At 43.3% G+C, this 25,942-nt stretch overlaps 1 protein-coding gene across 4 annotated transcripts in view; it reads right to left on the reverse strand.

Annotated features, from left to right (window-relative positions):
• Window positions 1–25,942, reverse strand: part of NUP214 (nucleoporin 214) — a 101,879-nt gene that overhangs the window by 35,669 nt on the left and 40,268 nt on the right. For 3 of the 4 annotated variants that reach the window (XM_032308155.1, XM_032308154.1, XM_032308153.1), the window contains exons 22-27: window positions 21,067–21,327; window positions 19,990–20,151; window positions 16,833–16,932; window positions 4,655–4,730; window positions 3,273–3,351; window positions 401–491 (exon numbers count right to left, since the gene is read on the reverse strand). In XM_032308155.1, the coding sequence (XP_032164046.1) occupies window positions 401–491; window positions 3,273–3,351; window positions 4,655–4,730; window positions 16,833–16,932; window positions 19,990–20,151; window positions 21,067–21,327 (769 nt within the window). The remainder of the gene's footprint in view (window positions 1–400; window positions 492–3,272; window positions 3,352–4,654; window positions 4,731–16,832; window positions 16,933–19,989; window positions 20,152–21,066; window positions 21,328–25,942) is intronic. The other variant, XM_032308157.1, reaches the window with a different exon arrangement.

Consider the following 25,942-nt stretch of genomic DNA (forward strand, 5'->3'; position numbering starts at 1 on the left):
TGAATAGTCTATTGTTGACGGGAAGCCTTACTGACAACGTCAACAGCTGATGAACTCATATTATACGCATTATATCCTGTACCTTATAATGCAGTAAGCTAGAGAAAAAAAAAATACTAAGAAAATCATAAGAGAAAAGACATCGTACTGTTTATCGGCAAAAAGCCTGCGTGTAAGTGGGCCTGCGCCCTTCCGACCCGTGTCGCTCAAGGGTCAGCTGTAGATTGACATTAGGACAATAAGCGGCTGCTACTATCATCGGACGCATTATTGAAGTGATAAGAACTCCGGGCTCACATACAGTTAACAAGCAGATAAATATACCTCTGACTGTAAGACTGGGGGAAGCTATCTATAAGGTTGCTGGCGATCTGCCACGAAATTTAAGTTCATTACTGACCCTGCCGGAGAAAATGAGAAAGACTTGCTGAGCTGCCCAGCAGCAGGCGGGGGAGAAGTCACAGCTGTTTCTATCTTGGCTGCCCCTGGCCCTGAAATCATGGGAAAGAAAATAAGAACATTACAAAAAAACTGTCAGAAACACCGTTCCAGTTTGATGGTCTGTGCAGCCCCAGCCTGCAGGCCCCACTGTGCTCTCCTGGTGGGTCGGGTCAGGGGCCAGGGGAGCGGGTGTGTTCCAAACTCGTGTGAAGGCCTCTAAACTTGCTCGTTGGCTCTGTCAGTGTTAATTCCAAACCAACACATACCCCACCCTCCTTTCCACAAAAACTATCAAAATGATTTCAGTGCACTTTAAATAGAAACCTTTGAAAGTAATTTTATAATTTTATAAGCTATAATTTATAATAAAGTTTTATAATCACAGAAAAGTAATATATATTGAAGGAAAAAAATCCAAAGAGAAACAGGGTAATATGAGAAATATGTCTGAATTAGTGATTTCATGGCCATTGACTTTCTCCCTACACCCCTTCATTTCTCACAGAGGATAGTTTTCTATTTAACAAATAGGTTTCTTTCTCCTTACAGAAGTAATACATGATTGCTGTAATGCCGAGAAGTGTCGAATGCTGAAAGCGCAATCCAACCTCCTCCTCACGTTCAATTTCACTGTTAAGTACTCGTGAACAGTTCGGGGGATTACCGTCCGTCTCCCTCCTATTGCTCTACTTTAAAAGAGGGAGGGAGAGGGACACTTTATCTAAAAAGCCCAAACTGGGGTGCCTGGGTGGCTCAGTTAAGCATCTGATTCTTGATCTCAGCTCGTCTTGATCCTGGGTTCCTGAGTTCAAGCCCCAGGCTGAGGTCCACGCTGGGTGTGGCGCCTACTTTAAAAAAAAAGCCCAAGCCAAACCAAACAGAAGAAAAAGTACATTCTCCTCCAATGAGTCCAAGGTAGATATTAGTGAAATTATGTAAAAAACTACTATAATGTAGTGTGGTGTATAATAAGGATATTCAATGCCACCTTGCTTATACTCTTGAAGAACTGGAAACAGTCCGAACTATCAGCACAGTACTGGTAGACCCGAGCAGGGTCAAGTCCTAGGCTCCCACTGATACAGTGAGGTAGAGCTGTGTGAGATATGGAAAGATGAACAGAGTATTTACCGCAACGGGAGGAGGGTTAGCACATACAGGATATGGCCATTTTCCTTTGAAAAACATCAATGAAGTAACCTTCAAGATATACGAATTAAATCATTAAGGGCTGTTACTTCCAGGTGCGAATTTAATGAGCAACTTTTACTTTCTACATCATCTCTCTTCCGTGTAGCTTTCTCTGCGCAGCGGTAACAGTTTTATAATCAGAAAAAACCATGAAGGTATTTCCATTCTTAAAGAACCATAGAGGTTTCAGAAAAAAATTTTTTGAAGAGACTTTTGGTAAACTTTTAAAAAGCATTTCTCAGAGACATTTTTCTGCCTCCAGAAGTCCCTTTCCTTTGATGATCCAGCAAGTGAAAATAGAAGTAAATGGTCAGCAATGGAAGACGGTATTTCACAATCGCTGCTACATGATGCATCTCAGAAATGTTGAGGCAATCACGCTAACTGGGTAAGATGTGCGTGAAGCAAATGCCTTAGGTTTCCTCAGTTCTTAAATTCAGGAGTGACAAAAAGCCCTTTAGAGTGGTCCTTGACAGAAGCTGGGATATAGGGTCTTTCAAAAACTTTTTAAAACATTAGCCAGAAATGGAAACCAACTTCTTAATTTAATCCTAAATGATTCAATAGTCTTTGGCAACTCCGCTCAGTTTTTCCTTCAGTTAACTTTAGATCTGCATCGAGAAGTGCTACATACCTCCTTCCCGTGGAGAGCTCGCACGGCAACAGTGGTGGCTCAGCACTGATCCAAATTCTAGAATACACCTTTGGCATACACGCTAATGGCTCTCCTGAGTGCAAGGACTACTTACTGAAGATAAACCCAGTATCTAGTCAGATAGGTTTTGGTTACAGAGAAAGTTGGAATGACCGTATGGCTGAGCAGGGATGACGGAAAGCAGGCTGCTAATGTGCGGGGTTCTGTCTCCAACAGAATCTGCCCTGAGACTCACCTGAGGGCACGAATGAAAACAAATGCTGGAGTCCCAGGTGGGGCAAAAACTCAGAGCTGTGGGAGGCATAAGACCCCTGAAGCAGAAACTAACACATGCCAAATTAAGGGTAATAAAAAAGGCACCAACAGAAGGGGATGCTGAGGATGACGTCACACCAACATCAGGTTATGTGTAACCTTGTGTTTCCAGGTGGTTTGGGCAATGTGGACCCCTGGGTCAAAGCACCAACGGGGATGACAAAAACTACAAATTTTAGCTAAGAATGACTAAGCGTGAGTGGGTACTGGGAAGTACGCAAGGTCATAAAATCTGATACTGACATTTACTCTGACCTCTTCTATCACAACACATCTGTTTTACCTTCTGCATTTTACCAGCTTTGAATTATCACTGTGAACCAAGAGGATTTTTCATCCCTTTTAGTAGAACAATACAGGTCATGTTCTACTCCCTTTCCCTCTTGACTTTCCAGCAAGGCTGGTGACGACAACACTGTTGCTCCTTTTCAGGAAAAGCATTTCTAGGAAGATTTTTCTCCTACTGTGCTCAAATTTCAGAAGTCTGCAGAGCTGATGAAAGGCTCACTGATTTCCTGGAGACTGTTCATTGACTGAGGCCTTCCAAAGATCTCTTTAATAGTATCCTATGTCAACTGCCTCTGTGATCTAGAACACTGAACTGCTGTGTGTATGGGGGGGAGGGATCTTTTGCCCTTTTTTTTTCACAAAAGTAAAAACGCAAACTGACCTGAAGCTTTATCACCTGATGACAACTGACCAGACACTGGCATGGGCGCTGATGGCTTCAGGGAATTTATCAGAGATCCCTGTAACAGAACACAAGCAGAACATTTATGTAAAACCACTAGCCATCCTTTAGAAAGAAACATGTAAAAGGAGAACATCATTAAAAAGTAAGCAAAAATACTTCTATTTAGCGTAATTTAAAAAAATCCTTACAATTTAAGTGAGTATTTTTAAATGCCTGCTGTGTCTAAGGGCGCACTAGAGGATGGAAACAGGAATATCCAGCAAGCTCCAAGAACGCAGTCCTGCCCATGTGGCTATTTTCCCAGTGCCCAGCACAGTGCCTGGCACACAAGAGGCACCAGATTATCAGGCAGCTGAGTAAATGAATGAATGAAATGGGGGTGCTGGCTCTCAATAGATTTATAGTAAAATAAAAAGACAAACTGTGTCACCTCTCCACCTCTGGGCAATGTTCTTACTCATTTGTTATGATTTATGCCTACTCAGGTGTCCTCCAAGGCCAACATGGAACCCTCCAGAAGCACGACCAGATGCTAAATGCTTAAATGCCATTTTAAGTCATGGCAAACTAAGGCTCAGAGCCATGCTGAGAACTCACAATAGGCAAATTCTAACGTCTAATCTCAAACACAGTCCAAAATGATTCATCTCAGAGACATGGAGAGTAGCAGAGAAAGCAGAGAAATCTTCTTAGGGAAGATTTCAGAGATAGCTTAAGCTACCTTTTAGCCATCTCTGATTATTCTTTTCTGGTTTAACTATTTACAATATAACCTATTTTTGTAAGAAACCATGTTTATCAGGTAAAAACCTAAATGTAGACATAATGAACATTACCAAAGAGGCAAGCTCTGAAAAACAGACATTGCAGGAGAAGCCAGAGAAGCCGCTCCCCAGGCACTGATCCTGAAAGGCGCAGTGTGAGAACCACAGATGGGAAGAAGGTACGAGAGCTGGGATCCAGCTCAGGCTCCAGGACTTACTGGTCGTGTGAGCTTGCATCACTCGCTTGTGCCCAGCTTTTCCTCATCGGTGAAACACACTTAAATACCTGTCCCATTCTACTGCACACGGCTGTCGTGTGGTTTAATGAAGATCATGTTAAGTGAAGGTAAATCAGAAACCGAAATAACCCTCACAATGATAAGGTATTAGAATTATGACCCAAGATGTCCAATGGCACGAGAAAACAGACTGACCTACTAAGTTAAGACCGGCATAAATTATAGGGAAAGCATCACAGGTCTTTGTCGGACTTACAGTTTGTTTAAACGAAGTCAGGACTTAAAACAGGACTGTCTTCAGTTTCAAAGACAGACACTGCATGGCTGTTCAAAAAAGCAAAAATCAGGAAGTCACCTGCTTAGCCTGGGTAGCAGCCGCTGGGGTCATCGTGGGATGAGAGGTCTTGGCTGCAGAGTATGGCACCGAAGAACTGGGAAAAAAACAAAACACAAAAGCGTATGCTCAAGAGAAAGGCATGTGGGCAGAGACATAATTCACCGTCTAGCCAATAAATGATACCCATTTTGGGCAAAATATGTCAGGGACCCCAACCAAAATCACGTGACACTTTCCTGAAGAAAATATTCTTTAAATAAAATTTGAGTCTTCAGCATAAAAATCAAAGCAGTGAGCTTAAAACTTTTTTTTCTTCCTGAAATCCTAAGAAAAAAAGTTAAAACTATTCAGAAGTAGAGCTTTTCCTTATCTGGACAGTCAGCCTACATTATCCTCTCCCTTGCCCCCATTCCGAGTTCCAAGACTGTGGGACCGGATTCTCTTCTCCAAGCCTCAGAACGTGCTCGACAGGATCCACGGGATGTCAGGAATGACTGTGATAAATGGCTCCGGGGCGGGACTCAAAGAGGAGACAGAGACCGCCCCCTCGAGCCCAGCGCCCACGAGGCCAGCACAAGAGAGAATCAGATGCGCCCCATACCATGCAGCTCGCACCTTCGTTGAGGTCTGAAAGTGTATCCACTATGTACGGAAACGAGATCTTTTGGTAACCCTGGACACAGTAATGCAGTGAACAGTTACTTCAGTAATTATTTGGTGTCAGTGCGTGAGGGAACAGACCTGCCTGCTTAATGCAATCACGGATAAAAGCTCTATTCCCGGCTCCTGGGAGCAATGTGTTCACCTGTCCTCAGTCCAAAGCAACTCTGGTAAGGACAGCAGCACTACCTGTAGGATCTAGTTTTACTTTTCCGAATTCCCCCTAGAGTAGGGGGGGATTGTTATTTTTCCACCAAAAAATTAACTTGGAAGAGGAAACACGAAAATAAATCCATGCCTCATAGAAGAAAATTATCAAACGATGTTAACGCCCTCGCAAGCTCCCCACGAATCTGTTGGATCGACACAGGACACTTTCCAGGCTTTATGAGATTGGGCGACAAGAAGCAAATGGAGTTATTTTCAATGAAACAAATCCCCTTTGCTTTTCTGTGAAGACAGAAGAAGCTAAGAAGCTATAAAAGTGTTCTCTCAAGAAACATGTCTCTGCTCCCCTGAGATGTTCCACCAGAGAGAGAAGGAACGTGGGAGTGGGGCTGAGGAAGCCTGGGGCAGACACGGCAGACCTGGGTAAAGATGTGGTTTGAGCTCCTAAAAATCACAAGGGAAATCAAAATCTTTTATGCTTTCCCAAAGACAAACAAAAAAGAAATTATAAGTAAAAACAAAAGCAGCAACTCACCCAACTTTGGAATATTTTTTACGCCCAAAACTTAAGTCATGACAGGACGGTAAATGAAACCAGGCACGAAACAGGCTGAGTATAATTACTGCTCTAGCTGCTTGTGATAATGCTATAAAATCTCTCGGGTGTCCTAAATCCCCCAACACACAACACTGGGAACTCACAGCACCGCCGCACTGGGCCATGTGACAGCTCTGCAGAGAGAAACAGCTCAGCACAGTCCTCTGACAGACCTATGGATTAGATGGGACCGGCCGTGACCACAGAGTGCGACAGTGAGAAGGGATGGCTGACTTCTCCCTTATAGCAGTACAGGCCTGAGAGATCAGAACTTCATCTGATGTGCTCTGTTCCACACCCGAAAACACAAGTCAGAGGGCCGCAAGCAGACACGGGCAGTGCACCAGGGCTCCAAAGAGACACCCACTACAGGCGTCGCGGATGACATTACATTACTGGCGACACTTGAGTGCTGCTTTAGAAATGAGTAACGGGGTGGCACGGGTCACGGAGTGTGGTCCAATTTGGTTCCTGGAGAAAAACACTTTGAACGGAGTCCTCTGGCTCTCATTCCCTAGATCTCTGATAAAAATTAAGCAACAACTACATGTAAAAATACCAAGTATCATGAACACAGGACACGTCACTACAGACCTTCAATTCAAGGACTGCCTTGAACAAAAAAGAATCACTCTGCTCTCTGTTCTGTTGTTTGCCACCCCCATCAGTGCCACCTGGCCACACAGGCAGGCCGATGTGCCCACGCTGCGGGGTATGCGTTCTGCACACGATGACAAAACTGAATTGTTAAGACCATGAAGTGTTAAAATGTCACCTAGACCTTTCTCAGTAGTACTTTTGAGGTTAATGAACTTGAAACAAGGCAACTATACTCTTGTTGTGAAAGGGGCCGACTACTCGTTCTTTCACCTATTTTAACGTATTTTTTAAGTAAGCTCTATCCCAACGCCGGGCTCAAACTCAAGACCCCAAGATCAAGAGTCGTATGTTCTACCAACTGAGCCAGCCAGATGCCTCTATTTCAACATTCTAAAGGACTTAAAAAAAAGAAAGCCGGTTATGCCTTATTTTGGTAATTCTTCATCATTATCACAGCATCCTGCTACGGATTCATCAATGACACAGCGGATCTAAACTGTGGAAGCAACTCAAATGCCAACTAATGAACCGGGAATTTTTTGGTAATAGTTTAAGGAAAGGTAAGGCAAGTGAGGAGGAAGGACAACATTTCAAGAGCAACTGGGGAAATAGAACAAAGATCAGGAGAGAAAAGGAAAGCAGATGATACAAGATGCAGAAAACAAAAGCTCTCGGTCCATTTTCTCGCCTACCAGATGGACAGTCACCCTGAAGTCTGATAACAAATGTGACACTCTGGGCAAGGATACAGGCGAGCTTGTCATCATACACTGCCTGCGGGAAGATAAACGATACGACCTCTACAGGGGTAAATGCAGCAACAGCTGTCATAATTACGTCCACGTATGTCCACGAGTCCACAGATGCCTCCGCGCCCTCCCCAGTCCTGCACTGGAGAGGTAGCCTGCAGATACAGCGAGCTGCAAGCATGCAAAGTAATCAACACGTCCATTTATCCTAGCATCGTTGGTAACAATGCCAAGAGGAGCAACCCCCATGTCAATCAGTGCAGGGAGGGAAGAAAAGCGAACAGTTCATTTTTAGGAGTTTCTTATGTCAGTGGAGACTGTAACGGCCAACCACTGCTCCCCACTGGTAAATTTTGTGTCCTTGAAGATTTAAAACATTTTCCAAAATATCATTAAAAGTCTTCTAACCCAAACTGCGGTTCCTGCATGAATGTTCAGATGCCAAATGACTTAAATACTGTAGAGAAAGGCCTATGTTAAATATAAAAACGGGATTCTGTGAAGAATTCATAAGAACATGGAAAACGTTCACAATAATGTTTCATGATTAAGCTGAATAGAGGAGGTTGGTTACAAAGCAGCATGTAGTCAAACTTTAAAAAAACTAAATTTTGGGGGCACCTGGGAGGCTCAGTGGGTTAGGCCTCTGCCTTCGGCTCAGGTCATGATCTCAGAGTCCTGGGATAGAGCCCCACATCGGGTTCTCTGCTCAGCAGGGAGCCTGCTTCCCCCTCTCTCTCTGCCTGCCTCTCTGCCTACTTGTGATCTCTCTCTTTCTCTCTGTCAAATTAAATAAATAATCTTTAAAAAACCAAATTCTCAGAGAACAAAGATGAATAATATGTAAATAGTGACTGAACCTTTGTGGTGGGAATAAAGGTGATTTTAATTTTGTTCTTTTTAACTACCTGCTTTTTATAATTTCTACAACGAACATTTATAATCAGGAATCAAAGTTTTTCCTAAAGTTAAAGTGGGGCAACAACTTTAAATCAGTGAAAGAAAGAACTGTCAATCTAGAATTCTGGGTGAAATATCCTTCAAAAACAAAAGTGAAATAAAGACTTTGGCAAACACATGAAAGCTGAAAGAATTCAGATCTACACCTGAAGAAATGTTAGAGGAATCTCTTCAAGCAGAAGGGAAACCACAGCAGACAGAGATACAGGACTAAACAAAGAAGGACAATAGAAATAATAAAACCATCTGGGTAAGCAAAAGAGGTTTTTCTTCTTCTTTAAATCCATTTCAAATATGATCAACTATTTATAACAACATATTGTGGAGCTGATAACACAGCTAGAAGTAAAATGTATGATGCTGACAACGGCACAAAGGTGGGGAGGGCAGAAATAGGAGAATACTACTGTCAGATTCTTACATGGTATTTTTTTAAAAAGACTTTAATTATTTATTTGAGAGAGAGAGAGAGAGAGAGGGCCTTCATGAGCTGTGGGGAGGGTCAGAAAGAAAAGGGAAGCAGATTCCCTACTGAGTGGGGACACTGACATGGGGTATACCAACAGACTGGGGTAAGTTAAAGGTGTACACTGTAAACTCTAATGCAATCACATAACTAACATACAGCATTATAGCTCATAAGCCAACAAAAAAGATAAAATAGAATCATAAAAAATACTCAACCCAAAAGAAGTTACAGGAAAAGAGGAAAAATGGAGCAAAGAACAGATGAGACAAATAGAAACCAAACAAACCAAACAGCAGTACCACAGATTACAACCCAACATCATATACCACATTAAATGTAAATGGTTTAAGTACTCTAATTAAAAGTCACAGATTATCAGACTGGATAAAAAGCAAAGACTCAACTACATGCTATCTACAAGAAATCCACTTTAAATATAAAGACAGAAAAGAGGTTCAAAACAAAAGGATGGGAGAAAGATGTGCCATACTAGTACCAACCAAAGAAAGTTGGATTGGCTACATTAATATAGAAGAAAGTAGATTTCAGAGCAATTCATCTTACCAGGGATAAAGAAGCTCATTTTTATAATAACAGGGTCATTTCATGAAAAGAATGTAACAATCCTAAATGTTTATGCAACCAGTAACTAACTTTAATAGGACACAAGAAACTGAGAGCACTGCTACGTAAATAAGCAAATCCACAACTATAGTTGAAAACCTCAACACCGGGATGCCTGGGTGGCTCAGTTGGTTAAGCAGCTGCCTTCGGCTCAGGTCATGATCCCGGCCTCCTGGGATCGAGTCCCACATCGGGCTCCTTGCCCCGCGGGGAGGCTGCTTCTCCCTCTGACTCTGCCTGCCACTCTCTCTGCCTGTGCTTGCACGCTCTCTCTCTGACAAATAAATAAAATATTTAAAAAAAAAAAAAAAAAAAACTTAAAAAAAAAAAAGAAAACCTCAACACCACTTTTAGTAACTGACAGAATGAGTAGATAAAATCATCATGAAAATAGAACACTTGAACAACACTAACAATCAACCATCTTAACTTAATCGACATTTATAGAACACGCCCAACCCACAAGACAGAATACATGCTCTTTTGAAGTGCACAGAGAACATTTACCAAAATGACTGACACTCCAGCTCAGAGGCTGGCAAACTACAGAACAACGACCAACTACCTCTTTTTATAAATAGTTTTATTGTTAACAGCCATGTCTATTTATTTACATATGGTCTATGGCTGCATGCAGGCTACAATGGCCAGGATGAGCAGCTGAGACAGAGACTGTATGTCCTGCAAGCCTAAAGTATTTACTGTATGGCCCTTTAAGAAAGGCCTTCCATGGGGTTATGGACATTGGGGAGGGTATGTGCTTTGGTGAGTGCTGATTCACAGACCTGTACCCCTGGGGATAAAAATACATGTTTATAAAAAATAAAAAATTAAAAAAAGAAAAAAAAAAAGAAAGGGCCTTCCTGATCTCAGTTCTGAATCATAAAAGAAGTCTCAATAAATTGAAAGACTTCAGGTCATTCAAAGCATTTTTTTTTTTTAAAGATATTATTTATCTATTTGACAGAGAGAGAGAAATAGATCACAAGTAGGCAGAGGCAGGCAGAGACGGGGGGGGGGGGGGGGGGGCGGGGGGGGAGTAGGCTCCCTGCTGAGCAGAGAGCGCAAAGCAGGGCTTGATCCCAGAACCCTGATATCACGACCTAAGCCAAAGGCAGAGGCCTAACCCACTGAGCTCCCCAGGTGCCCCACAAAGCATGTTCTTTGATCACATGGAATTAAGTTAAAAATAATAAAAAGATATCTAGAAAACATCCAGTTATTTAGAAACTAAATAATATACTTTTAAATAACATAAAGGTATACATATATTAAAAAAAAAACCTAAAAGGATAAATTCAGAAGTATTTTGAACTGAATGAAGATAAAAACATAACATATTCAAAATCTGTGGGATATAGCCAAAGTGGTTCTAAGACAGAAGTGTACAGCACCAAATGCCTGTATTAGAAGAATGGTCATAAACCAATGACCTTAATTTCTACCTTATAAAACTAGAAAAAGAAGAGCAAATAAAACCTTAAGCAAACAGAAAAATGAAAAAAAAAAGTAGAAAAATAATAGGAAAAAAAAATCAGTGAAACAAAAAGCTGGTTCTTTGAGATCAATAAAACTGATAAACCTTTAGCTAGACTGATCAGGAGAGGAAAAAAAAGATACAAATTACCACTAACCGGAAAAAGGGAAGTGAAATCACTATGAATTCTGAACACATTAAGAGGCTACTAATCTGGGACTATTATGAAAAACTTCGTAAGTGCTAACAGACTCAACAACTCAGACAAAATGGACACATTTCCTGAGACACACAAACTACCAAAATTCATTCAAGAAGAGAAGCTGAAAAGTCCTATAGCTATTCAAACAAACAAACAAACAAACAAACACCTGGAAATTTTAAGCCTAGATGGCTCTACAAGTGACTTCCACCAAACATTTAAGGATGGAATTAACAAATCTACATAAACTCTTCCAGGAAACTGAAGAAGAAAGAATACTTCCCAACTCATCGTACAAGGCCAGCATTGTTCTGATACCAAAACCGAACAAAAACATCACAAGAAAAGAAAATCTACACACAAATATCCTTCATTAAGGTAGATACAAAAATTCTTGATAGAATTTTAGCAAATGGAATCCAGCCTTATATGACAAGGGCAATGCATCATCATCAAAGATTGGTTTAACAGTCAAAACCCAATCAATGTGATGAGGGGCTACCAAGACAACTTAAGGGGGGATGGGGGGAAGAGTCTTCGACAAATGGTGCTGGGACAACAGGATACCCACTTGCCAAAGAATGAAGTTGGACAACCGTGTCACACTATTTACAAAAATTAAGTCAAAATGGATTAAAGACCCAAATTAAGAGTTAAAACTAAAAGATTAAGAAGAACACATAGATGTAAATCTTTATGACCTTTGATTACACAGTGGTTTCTTAAGTATGACATCCAAAGCACAGGTAAATAAATAAATAAATAAATATAACTTCATTAAAATTAAAACTTTTGTGATTCAAAGGACACTATCAACAAAGTTGATATTAATCAGGTGGTTTTTACCTGGGGAACGGGAGACAAAGGATCCATTTTAAAAAGGGCAAAGATCTAAATGGACATTTCTCCGAAGAAGATACAAATGGTCCGTAAGCACCAGTGGATGCCCAACATCTTTAGCCATTAGGAAATGCATTTTAAAACCACATGATATACCACGTAACACCCAAATGGGATAACTATAATCAAAAACATGGACCGTACAAGTGGTGATGAGGATGTAGGAAAAATGGAACTCTCACTCAATCCTGCCGGGAATGTAAACGGTGTAGCTCTGCTTTGGGAAAAAGTCTGAGCTATGTTTGGCTTAAAAAGCTAAACACTGAACTAAGAAGATGATCTAGCAATTCTTCTAGCAATTTTTCTTTTTAAAAGATTTTATTTAGTTGTTTATTTGAGAGAGAGAATACACTCACAAGTGAGCAGGAGGAAAAGAGCAGAGGGAGAGGGACTCGATCCCATGACCCTGAGATCATGACCTGAGCCGAAATCAAGAGTCAGATGTCCAACCGACTGAGCCATCAGGTGTCCCTAGCAATTCTGATTCTAAAATATTACCCAAAATACTTGAAAACAGGGACTCACACAGACACTTGCATACTGTACAAGGACAGTACACATTGTCCACTACATTATTAACAATAGCTAAGAGGGGGAAACCTACGTGTCCATCAACAGATAAATAGAATATATCCATACAATGGAATATTAATCAGCCATAAAAGGACTGAAATTCTGACAAATGCTACAATTGCAGTGAATTTTACAAATTCAAGTGAAATACGCCAGTTATAAAAGGACCAATAATATATGATTCCACTTAAATGAGGTACTTAAAATAGGCAAATTCTTAGAGACTGAAAATAGGATAGAGGTTACCAGGGTCTAGGCGGGGGAAGTGGACGGTTACTTAATGGGCACAGGTTCTGTCTGGGATAATGAAAAAGTTCTGGAAATAAATAGCGGTGAGGCTTACACAGTATGGTAAATGACTTAATGTCACTAAAAATGTATACTTAAAAATGGTTAAAATGGTAAATGGTAAATTTTGTTATGTATATATTCTACCATGATGGTTCTGTTTCTACCATTCCTCCCTTTAGCCCTTTCTTAATGTAAGAACCAGAAGCTTCCTGCTAAAGCCATAGGGCATCACAACTATTCATGCTTATCAAAGCTCATAGAATTTTACACTAAAAAAAGGTGAATTTTAGTATATATAAATTATGCCTCAATTTAAAAAAATTGCTAATGTAAAAAACAAATCAGATCAGGTTATACAACTGCCCCAAAGCATGCAACAGTCTGCAGCCAGGTCCTGACTACGGCTCACTAAATGCTACAGGGCACAGAACTCCACCCCTGCCCCTGCTCCCTGACCTCGGCTCAAAGGTGTCCTCCCCCCGGCTCCAGCCACCAGAAAAGCCTCCTGGCCTTCCCGAACTTGCCAGACATGCTCCTGCTATAGGCCCTGTGTTTGGGGCTTTCTGCTTTAGGATACTCATGAGATCTGTTTGGTCTTTGGCCTTTTGGTCTTTACTCAAATGTCAAGTGTCAAAAGCCAATGAAAGGAAGAATTTTCCATAGGACAGGAAGATCCAGTTTAATGGTGAGAGCAATATGGTCTGGTGCTTCTGAAATACTGTAGCCACTAACCACAGGAGAGAAGCACATTCTTTGGCCACCCTTTTCTAAAACTGTAGCCCACACCCAGATCAGTCCTAAAATCCCTTCCCTACTTCAATTTCCTCCATCACACCTATCACCATCTTAAACACTGCATATTTTACTTACTCATTTCACTTATTGTTTGTCTTTCCATAACTAGGGCAGAATTGGTTGGTGGATTTTTTGTATTTTTTTTTTTAACTGCTTTATCCCCAGCACCTAGAACAGTGTATTAAAAGTATTTAATTAAGTGGCGCCTGCATGGCTCAATCAGTTGGGCTTCTGGCTCTTGATCTCAGCTTGGGTTGTGATCTTGGGATCATGGAATCGAGCCCCCTGTCGGGCTCCACGCTCGGTGCAGAGTCTGCTTTCTTCTCTCGCTCCCTCTCTCTTTGCCACTCTCCCTGCTGACAAGCTCTCCCTTAGATTTTTTTAAAGATTTTATTTATTTATTTGATAGAGATCACAAGTAGGCAGAGAGGCAGGCAGAGAGAGAGGAGGAAGCAGGCTCCCCGCTGAGCAGAGAGCCCAATGCAGGGCTCAATCCCAGGACCCTGGGATCATGACCTGAGCCGAAGGCAGAGGCTTTAACCCACTGAGCCACGAAGGTGCCCCAGTATTTTTTTTAAAGTACTTAACTGAGCATTTGTTGAAATAAATAAATAAATGAACACCAAAAGCCCTGAAAGAAATGATGTGTCAGTTAAGCAATTGCCTTCAGCTCAGGTCATGATCCTAGAATCCCAGGATTGAGTCCCACATCAGGCTCCCTGCTCAGCAGAGTCTGCCTCTCCTTCTGACCCTTCCCCTTCTCATGCTTTCTCTCTCTCTCTCAAATAAATAAAATCCTTAAAAAAAAAAAAAAAAAAAAAAAAGAAAAGTAAAGAAAAGAAAAAGAAGAAGAAATGATGTGTCTGGTGTGTTTTGGTAAAAAAATCAAAGAAACCAGCACCCCCACCTCATTTAGCCTCTCGTCATACTTCACCTCCTGCCAGGAGTCTGGCCATACTGGCCTTCTTTCAACTCTGCCTCAAATGTGCTCTGCTCTGCCGCGGGTTTGGGCTTCTGGATATGCTGCATCCCCTGTCCAGAACCCTTTTCCCTCCACAGGCAGCTTCTGGTCACTTTCAGCTAAAGTACCTTTCCCTTACCAAGCTCCTCACCAACCCAGACTCCATCAGGATGCCTCATTACATGCCTGTACTTCCTCACTGCACTTACTATACTACAATCAAGTAACTCCCTGTGTAACTGCCAGTGGCTCTTGGTGGCTGTCCCGCTAGAACGTAAGTGCTGCGAAAGTAGAGACTTCTAAGTCTTATTCACGACTACCTCCCTAATAACCCAGGGCAGCATCACACTCCTAGGAGATGCCCCGTGAGAATCGGTGGAATCCGAAGCGACTGAGGAGCCGTGGGTTCGCACTAGATAAACCCTCTTCCTTAAAACAGAGTGGCAGGCTCGTCAATGAATGTAACAGATGAAGCCAATGAACACGGGCTACCCCAGTGGCAGAAATACGTACGCTCATCGTATAATAAATCTTCTGTAAGATACTGCTCAGAAAAAAATTAAATGTAAAGTTAAGTACTTAAAATACATTCCAGGAAACTACCACTTACCAGAATATGAAAGTGGTTTCATAACGAACATGTTTTTCTCTCCACCTTTCTTATTGGAAGAGGTGGTAAATACCAGTTCACGTTTCTCGATTATGCTTCGCATTAACCCATTACTCAATGCCTGGTTATTAAGGATGAACTACATTCCGGGAACCGCACTAGAATGTTGTTCAATACCTCTACTACAGTCCAAAACTACAGGGAAGGAAGAGAATGCTTCTTCGAGATTCCTTTTGATTTGTTGTGTCTGTTTTTCTTAACTCAGAGGACAGGGCAAACTTGGAACTCTTCCTCTGACAAAGCCCTGATGAGAGATCTGCTCAGATGGACCAGGTGAGGAAAGAGTTTAAGAAAAGGCAAAGGGGGGGGCGCCTGGGTGGCTCAGTGGGTTAAGCGGCTGCCTTCGGCTCAGGTCATGATCCCAGCGTTCTGGGATCGAGTCCCACATTGGGCTCCTTGCTTGGCAGGGAGCCTGCTTCTCCCTCTGCCTTTGCCTGCCGCTCTGTCTGCCTGTGCTCGCTCTCACTTCTCTCTCTATGACAAATAAATAAATAAAATCTTAAAAAAAAAAAAAAAAAGAAAAAAGGAAAGGCAAAGGGAGGGGCGCTTGGGTGGCTCAGTGGGTTAAGCCTCTGCTTTTGGCTCAGGTCATGATCTCAGAGTCCTGGGATGGAGCCCCGAGTCGGGATCTCCGCTCAGCAGGGAGCCTGCTTCCCCACCTCCTGCCTGCCTCTCTGCCTACTTGTGATCCCTCTCTCTCTGTCAAATGAGTAAATTAAATCTTAAAAAAAAATAAAACGCTAAGGGAAATCACTAAGAGGTGTTTGTCCTCCGTGGTTAGTGACTACAGTATCTCAGAAATCCCAGACCATAGTGCTTTCACTATTAAGCTGGATTTTCCTGTCTTATGCAATATTCTGCCTTTTGGTGGCTTTTCTTTGCCTTCCCTGCACTAGGAACCGGCTACAATTCCCCAGCTCTAAAGCACAGTTCTTTCCCTTGGAAGTTCGCAACAACCACAAATGCCATCTTGGTATAAACAGCATACCAAAGCTTCAAGGTCACTACAAGATAGGAGAGTGGGTAGGCTTGTTTTTGGCTCTTAAGATAGCCCTGAGATAACTAAGAAATTCCTGGAACAGGCAGTGTTGATAAATGGACCAGCGAGGAATAAAAAGAAGGCTGATGGACTAGTGAAGCAGGGCCACCCGATAAGCCCAAAACAGAACAGTGAGCAGACCTGCTCCATGGGGTGGCAGAGAGCAAGCATGATGTGGAAAAAACACAGGGCCTGCGGCCGCTCTTCCTGCTCCCGGACTCATCACCAAACACCAACTCCCTGAATGACATTGGTCCCCACCATCCCTGTGTTCAAAGTGAAGAAATGCCCCCCAACTCTTCCTGTGCCAGGGAGAGGATGCAGTGGATAAAGAGATCTAACCTAAGAGAACCTAAGGCTCTGCCGCAACAGTGTGATGACAGCAGTGCTGCCCCCTGCAGGCGATCCGTTGCTACTGCAGAAGAACTGCCTGGCGGAAACAGTCCAGGTAGTAACGTACCCCATGGCTGCAGAGGCGGCGGTAGGATTAGTCTTCAGTTCCTGCACATTTACCACTTGAGGGACATTCTTCAGAGTTGATTCAGTCAAAGTACTTACAGCTATTTAAATAGGGAAGAGAGAGGCATATTAATTGCCGCAAAGGATCACAAATTCCAGCCATACACAAATGAATAACCAGGACAAAAAAATTCAAGCAGAATGTAATCTTCTTATATAAAGGAAATCTACTCTGGGCAGTTCCGCAGCTCTGTGCTCAATGGGACAGCTGGCATACTCCATTCGTAAAGATTATGAGATGAGGTTTTGTGCAATTTAATCAAATGTACTCGTTTAGGGAGAAAGAATCCCCCAGCCAGCTGTCACAGAGCAGAGCCGAGCTCCAAGCGACACTGTTGGCTCATCCTGGAAACAGGTGGAAAGAGCTAGAGGAGGAGTGGTGCTCAGATTAAGGGTTTCCGCCTGCTGCCCTCTGTCCGTCCGTCTAACCGTTCTTTCCCATGAGCGGCTTATTATTGTCAGATTCTGTTAGGTGCCAGCAAGACAAAAAACGTCAAAAATACAGTTTCTTCTGGGGCACCTGGGTGGCTCGGTGGGTTAAGCCTCTGCCTTTGGCTCAGGTCATGATTCAGGGTCCTGGGATCAAGCCCCATATCGGGCTCTCTGCTCAGTGGGGAGCCTGCTTCCCTTCCTCTCTCTCTGCCTACTTGTGATCTCTGTCTGCCAAATAAATACATAAAATCTTAAAAAAAAAAAAAAGTGTGTATATATATATATACATATATATGTATACATATACACACATTTTTTTTTTCCTTCTCTAAAGCTCACAGCTTCATGAGACAAGCACACGAATAAGATGTGGGAAATGGAGCTTGGACAAGAATGGGGGGAAAGGCCAAGAGGCCTGAATTAAATAATGGCAACCGGGACTGGCGTGACACCTTTCCTGTCTTCAGCATGTCAGCTTGCATGTGATTTTGGTCTTTTCACTTAAAACTGCATTCCAAAAACACTTAATGACATTTTATAATTAATTACTAGCACAGTCTGAGCAGTGTTCTCGGATGAGTTCTTCCACACAGTTGACCGCGGTGGCGAAGGTGGAAGGGGGGGTGTGGGGCAGCTTGTGCATTCCCTCCTTCAGAGAAGTGAGCAGGCTTTTCTTGCCCTCGGCTGCACATACTGCATCTTTCATGTTCAAAGGTGCCTACACCTTAGAAATTTTTTGCCTCCAAAACGATAACGGAGATCACACCACCTCCTGCTGACTGGAATCATCCTACGCCCTGGCAAATTTTACGTCTATAAATAATCGACTCATCAGCGTGATTTGGGGCCAATTCAGCACAATGCCAAGATCCTGCTTCCTCCAGGTAACATTTAAAGGAAACATGGCAGATTTCTATTTTTTCAGAGGGCTCAAAGGTACCTTAAAAGGTTATCTTGTTTGTGCTCCTTCATAGCGACTTTAGGTTCCTTAATAAGCATTTTAATATTTGAACTTTTCTTAATGCTTTTATCGTAATGGTAATCCCGTCTTTGTCTAAATCAAACCACTATGTCTCTTTAGTCTTTTAAAAAGAACTGTCCAGGGGTGCCTGGGTGGCTCAGTGGGTTGGGCCTCTGCCTTTGGCTCGGATCATGGTCTCGGGGTCCTGGGATCGAGCCCTGCATTGGGCTCTCTGCTCAGCAGGGAGCCTGCTTCCCCCTCTCTCTGCCTGATTCTCTGCCCACTTGTGATCTCTGTCTGTCAAATAAATAAATTTTAAAAAAAGAACTGTCCAAAGTGATAATGTGTTCCAAGCAGTGATAAAACTAAAAAATAATTTTATTCAACTACAACAAAAATATGTGATTTATAGCAGAGTTTCTCAACTTTGGCACTACTGACCTTTTCGGCCTAGATAATCCTTTGTTGTGGGGGTGCCCTGTGCACTTGAAGATTTTTTTGCAGTGTTCCTGACATCTACCCACTAGATGCCAGCGGCACTGCCAACCGGGGGGCGGGGGAGTGCGGGGTGCAAAACAGCCTCCCCTGAGAACTACTGGCTTGTACAAACTGACTACTGGTGATAACCAAAGCCCTTGAGGCCAACCACCTAGAAACCCTAATGCGGGAAGTTCTGGAGAGCCAGGAAGCACTGACAAAATCAAGTGCTGATGATGACGAGCTCATCAGAGTTTCCCTCTGTGAAGGCTAAACTGGCAATCTTAAGAAAACACTGCGCTGACACAGAAAGCGCAGGGCTGGAGGCCGGGTTCTGCTACTTTTCGGCTGGGTCACCGTCGCCTCTCTCCGAACCTGACATCACTCAGAAGCAAAATGGGCACACTCATACCCACCTCCCAGCGTGGCTGGGATCCTTATGACACTGGCAGATAATTCTAATGTTATCAGATGATCTAACAGCAAAGATTAAGTTGGGGCTTAAAGCAGACATATTTCAAATGTAGGGATCAACAACTTCATCCCAAAACCAATGATTCCCCACTCAGCTGGATGTGGCAGATCTAACAGCTCCCCTTGAAAGGAAAAAGCTTGGGGTGTCTGGTGGCTCAGTGGGTTGAGCTTCTGCCCTCAGCTCAGGTCATGATCTCGGGTTCCTAGGATGGAGCCCCATGTCGGGCTCTCTGCTTGTCGGGAGGCCTGTTTCCCCTCCCACCCCCGCCTGCCTCCCTACCTACCTGTGATCTCTATCTCTGTCAAATAAATAAATAAATAATAAATAATAAATGAATGAATGAATGAATGAATGAATAAATAAATAAGTAAATAAATAAATAAATAAATAAATAAATAAATGGGAAAGCTTCAGATCTAGTCCTAGGATCGGGTTCCTAGGATGGAGCCCCATGTCGGGCTCTCTGCTTGGCAAGAGGCCTGTTTCCTCTCCCTCCACCCCCGCCTGCCTCCCTACCTACTTGTGATCTCTCTCTCTCTCTGTCAAATAAATAATAAATAAATAAATAAATAAATAAATGGGAAAGCTTCAGATCTAGTCTCAGCCTTCTTGGGCCCTGCTCCCGGAAACAGTGGGTCGGGGGCGGGGACTGCCCCTTCAGTCCTCTCTTCTAAAGGGCAGCAGAGGGAGCGAGCTGCCGGCCAGGGCCTGCTGTGCTGGCCTGCAACAGCCGCAGCTCACGACCGAGGCTACCTGGGGCCTGGCTGGCCATCTGACGTCTCAGTGCTGCGGCGGCGGCCGCCTGGGGGGCCGAGAGGCTGTGGGAAGGACCGGGGGCGCCATGCTTCACGGTTTTGGTTGCAAGCATTGTGCTGTCAGCTCCTTGAGGAATAATTTTGCTAGCGGACGTTGACGCTGAAAGAAAAAGAAACAGCAAGTGAGAGAGTGGGTCGGAGAAGAGGAATACACAAAAGTGAAGGTGGCAAGCCCCCCATTGTGATGTTGCAGGGGACATGCAAGGGTTACCAATGCTTCAGCACGCACGCACAGGACGGAACCGAGAAACTCACAGGCCGGCTGCTCCACCAAAGAAGCCACATGCGCTGTGCCCGCTCAGCTCTAGTTGCTGAACCTCTGATGTGAGCACTTCCTTCAATACTGACCGAGATAGAACTTTCATGCCAACACAGGTAAACTCCCTGCTCTCCTCTCGTAAAATCTCCCCCTTCGGTGCCTTCCCGTGGATGTCTGTTCTCTGTCAGAAGCCCCTTCAGTGTGAAGTCCTGACACTGAACCGGAGGTGGGACAGCCCAATACCGGTCACTTCTGAGAGCCAGTACTGCCACTGAGCGTGGCAGCCGGCAAGTCCTGGGGCAGCATATGGCTACAAGTAGCGAGCTGACTGAGCTAGGATTTGAAAGGCAGGAGTACGAATGTTGCTTTAGAGCGAGGCAAACAGCCTCCTCCTCTAACTCCTGAAATCCCCTTGTGTGTGTGTTGTTTGTTTGTTTTAATGTGTGCAGGTAATCCCTCTACCCAACGTGGGGCTCAAAGTCAAGACCCTGACATCAAAAGTTGCACACCCCTCTGACTGAGTCAGCCCGGCACCCCACACCTGTTTTAGAACCACCTGCTAGACTCACAGGAAAGCCAGGCCAGTGTGAGCCCTGCAGGGCCGCTTCTCCCTGCCTCTTTCAGATTTTCTGAATTCAGCTTCTATTTTCTGGACCATCAGCAGAGAGGGGCTGGACTTGGTGGTGTAACAGCAGAAAAGCCAGGTACGGCTCCTCCAGCAAACACGCACCCCACAGCGAGTCACTGTGCACTTACTGGTCGTTCCCATCACACCGGGCGAACCATGAATCAGGGGAGATTTAGCAAAAGGCGTTGCCTGCGGCAAGACTCCGGGCTGGATGGAAGGGGTCCGCACCACAGGTGCGTGCCGTGGGACCTGGGCCACCGTGTCATCGTCCTTACAGGACACCTGCGTGTCCTCGCCCTCCAACGACTGGGACACAGATGATGTGGAACTGGCTTCGTCCAAGTCTTCGTAGTATCTCTGAGACAGGAAGGCTGACCGGGACAGGCTGGCTGCCAACCAAAACAAAATGCAAGTTAGATGATTCGAGCAAGTCTGCAAGCTGTGTCACTTTCACTGTCGACATGGAAATATCTGGTTTAGAAACCCTTTAGTTACAACTTCTTTTAAGCGGAAGAAGCTGTCGGGGAAGGTGAACACCCACAGTCTGGGGCCCTGCTCGAAGGAAGCTTAGAGAAACCGAGCGCCACAGGCCAGGAACGTGTTGACCATCGCCAAACAAAAAAAAATGGGCAGTGAGAGACGGAATACACGATGGGCAGAGGCGGAGAGCTCAAGACACTGCCGTGAGCTCTCACAGGCAGAACCAGCAAACCAGGAAAGGACCAGACAAGCGTACGGAGAAGAGCCTCTCGCCAACAGCAAACTTCTAAGAACAGGGCACGCAAACCGGGAAGACTGAATGTCCTCCGTCCTGGCGCTTCCAACATTCCCAACCCTCAAATGATTCTTTTGAATCAATTAGGCTTAAAAAAAAATCCCTGAAATAAAAACTAACTTGCCCTCTTTTTTCCCCTCTTCTACAAATGATGAAGTAAGGCCTCATGCTATTTTGAAGTACACAGGGCTGCCTGTATACTGGAAAAACCATAAACCAAACCAAAGACCTAGCTCCTTCTCAAGTGACTTAAAAGCACCGCTACTATTTACTGACTTGGTTGCCTTATGGGCACATCACTCCATAAGATTTTATTTGTAGCAATCAACAAATGCACCTGAAAACCCAGGCTACCTGCTAGGGCTGCAGCACTGCTCAGTTTCGTGGCCATTAGCCACATGTGACTATTTAAGTTAAAAATAATTAAAGGTAATTAAATGAAAATTTCAAGTCTTCAAGCTTCACTAGCCACATCTCTCCTGCTGGGATCAAGGATGTGGCTACCTTCCTGGCATTAAAAAAGGGGCCCAGGGCGCCTGGGTGGCTCAGTGGGTTAAGGCCTCTGCCTTCGGCTCAGGTCATGATCCCAGGGTCCTGGGATGGAGCCCTGCATCGGGCTCTCTGCTCCACGGGGTGCCTGCTTCCTCCTCTCTTTCTCTGCCTACTTCTGATCTCTGTCTGTCAAATAAATAAATAAAATCTTTAAAAAAAAAAAAAGAAGAAAGAAAAGGGGCTCCATTGAAACCTAAAGAATCTTATTCTGGGGGTGCCTAGGTGGTTCAGTCCTTAAGCACTGGCCTTCAGCTCAGGTCATGATCCCAGGGTCCAGGAATCAAGCCCTGCATCAGGCTCCCTGCTCCGAGGGAAGCCTGCTTCTCCCTCTCCCGCTCCCCCTGCTTGTGTTCCTCCCTTGCTCTGTCTCCCTGTGTAAAATAAATAAATACAACTTAAAAAAAAAAAATGTATTATTCTGCTTAAACTCTAACTCAGATTAGAAAAGGCAAAAAGGCACGTTAACAGAAAAAAAAAAGGACAGAAATCTTCATCTCAATAGACAAAGCAAACCTCACGCCTTGTGGGAACTACAGAAACCCCTCCCTTTGAGCTCAACACAAGGTTGCTCACTCACTACTTTAATGGCTTCTGCACTGGTGGTCCTAGCAAGTGAAATAAGGTAAGAAAAATAAAGGACCAAAAAAGAAGAAACAAAAGTATTAGTACCTATATAGAATTTAACTGTTCCCATAGAAGTTCAAGAAACAGGGGCGCCTGGGTGGCTCTATTTTTAGGCCCGCTGCCTTCGGCTCAGGTCATGATCTCAGGGTCCTGGGATCGAGTCCCGCATAGGGCTCTCTGCTCAGCGGGGAGCCTGCTTCCCTTCCTCTCTCTCTGCCTGCCTCTCTGCCTACTTGTGATCTCTCTCTCTCTCTCTCTCTCTCTCTCTCTCTGTCAAATAAATAAATAAATAAATAAACTAAAAAATATAATAATTAAAAAAAGAAAGTTCAAGAAATAGTTACAGATATTATTTGAATAAACCAGTTTAGCTACGTTGCTGGATACAAAGTCAACATACAAAAGATCTAATATATTTCTATTATCACATCTAACATAAAACATAAAATGAAACTTAATGAAGAAAATCCATCATCACAGGAATATTAAAATTTTTTTTTCAAGATTTTTATTTATTTTAGAGACAGAGAGAGAGCAAGCACAAGCAGGGGGAGGGGCAGACAAAGAAGCAGACACCCTGCAGAGCAGGGAGCCCCATGTTGGGCTTGATCCATCCCAGGACCCTGGGATCATGACCTAAGCTATAGGCAGACGCTTAAACTGAACCACCCAGGTACCCCCATTAAAAATATTAAACTCATGGGAATCAGTCTAACAAGAGATATATATGTTCTTCATGAAGAAAACACTGAAAGAAATTAAAGACGCAAATAAAAATATACCATGTTTAGCAACTAAAAGATCAACACTGTACAAATGCCAATTCTCTCAAGTTGATCTAGAGATTTAATACAATCCCAATCAAAATCTCAACTTTTCTTTGAGGGTTAAGGGAGACAGAATTTAGCAAGACAATTCCAATATTAATATGGAAACAGAAAGCACCAGGAAGAGCCAAAACATTCTAGATCATGGGTCAACAAACTAAAACCTTGGGCCAGCTACCTGTTTTTCCAAATAAAGTTCTACTGAAACACCGACATGTTCATTCATTTGTATACTGTCTGTAGCTGCTTTCCCATCACAAGGGCAGAGGTGAATTAGGCACAACAGAAACCATGAGGCGGGCAAGCCTAAAATATTTACTACTCAACCCTTAAAGAAAAAGGCTGCACCTGCCGTCCTAGATTACAGAACCTCCTGTGACGATGAAGTCACTACTATCCTGTTAGGGCAGCCACTAGTCACACGAGCCCACTGAGCACGTGAAATGTGGCTAGGGGATTGTATAACTGAATTTTTAGCTTGATTTAGTTTTTATTAATTTAAATAGTCCAGTGTATTAAGACTGCACAGCTTTAGAACCTAGAACAGTACTGAGGTTTATTTAGTACAAGTTAATTACGGCAGTGTGGTAGCAGTAGCTTCTCATCACTGTGTGACGCCAAGAGACCTCCATATAAGGATAACTGATTTACAACAAAGGTGGCCACTCAGCAGGGGGCAAAGGAGTCTTTTCAATAAACATTACCAGGACAATCAGCTATGTAAATACAAAACACGTGAGCCATACTTTGTATCTTCAGCACAAATCAATTCCAGACAGTATAAACAAAACATGGTACACCCATAGGACAGACCACTACTCAGCAATTAGAAGGCGTGAACTACTTCTGTTATACATCATGCATGAACCTCAAAAACATACTAAGTGAAAGAAACCAAACCAAAAAACTATGTAAGATTCCATTTATACGCAATTTCAAAAAAAGGCAGATCCCGACAGAAAGAAAAAAGATCAGTGGTTGCTGGGGGCAGAGGAGGGAATGACTATAAACAAGCATGAAGAAACTTCCTGCGTGGTAGGAGTATTCTAAAACTGGAATGTGGTGATGGTTATACAATTCCACAAGTTTAATAAAAACCATCAGACTCAACACTTACAAAAGATGAATTTTATAATATATATTTTTAACGATTTTATTTATTTATTTGGCAGAAAGAGTGAGAGACCACAAGCAGGCAGAGCAGAAGAGGGAAAGGGAGAAGCAGGCTCCCCACTGAGCAGGGAGCCCAATGTGAGGCTCCATCCCAGGACCCTGCGATCATGACCCGAGCTGAAGGCAGTCGCTTAACCAACTGAGCCACCCATGCGCCCCTGAATTTTATCATATGTAAGTTATACCTTGATGCAGCTGTTTAAAACAAAATCAATTCCAGGTAGATGGCAGATCTAAATTTCAAAAGCAAATTATTAATATTTCCAGACAATAATAAAAATGCATGCATACTCTTGAGAGGTATTTCTTTCTATCTTTCTTTCTTTTTTTAAGGTTTTATTTATTTATTTGACAGAGAGAAACAGCAAGAGAGGGAACACAGCGGAAGGGAGAGGGAGAAGTGGCTCCCCGCCAAGCAGGGAGCCTGATGCGGGGCTCAATCCCAGGACCCCGGGATCATGATCTGAGTCAAAGGCAGACACTTAAGGACTAAGCCACCCAGGCGCCCCTAGAGAAGGACTTCTTAAAGAGAACACAGAGGTATCAACTGCAAAGGAGAAGGCTGGTGAGTCTATTTTAAATAAAGCACTTGTTTGCCAAAAGAAGGAAAAAAGCAATAAAGTGAGTACCTACAACCCATATAACCAACAAAGGGCTGGTATCCAGAATGAATACAAACTTCTATGCATCAGTAAGACAGATTGCCCAGTAGATAAATGAGCAAAAGATGCAATCACAAACTTGTCAATGTTGTGTCAATGACACAAAAGTCAACTATTAACCAAATACTTAACATACACAAGGGTTACACCACAGTAGTTAGAAGGAAAAAGACTGACAATATTAAGCTTGTAGAAATGTGCAAATGTAGAAAACTGACATAGTCACACCTTGATGGTAAAGCAGAGTAAGCTGGTATAGCCACTTCGGAAAACTGTATAGAAGAAATCTAAGGAAGCTGGGCGGTGGACAGAGTACCAGCCGACAATGTAACAGCCAACAATGTAACGAGAACACATGTGCCTGAAGATGTTCAGAACAACATTTTGTTCC

This window comes from Mustela erminea, chromosome 12 (assembly GCF_009829155.1).
Source record: "Mustela erminea isolate mMusErm1 chromosome 12, mMusErm1.Pri, whole genome shotgun sequence".
NCBI lineage: Eukaryota > Metazoa > Chordata > Mammalia > Carnivora > Mustelidae > Mustela > Mustela erminea.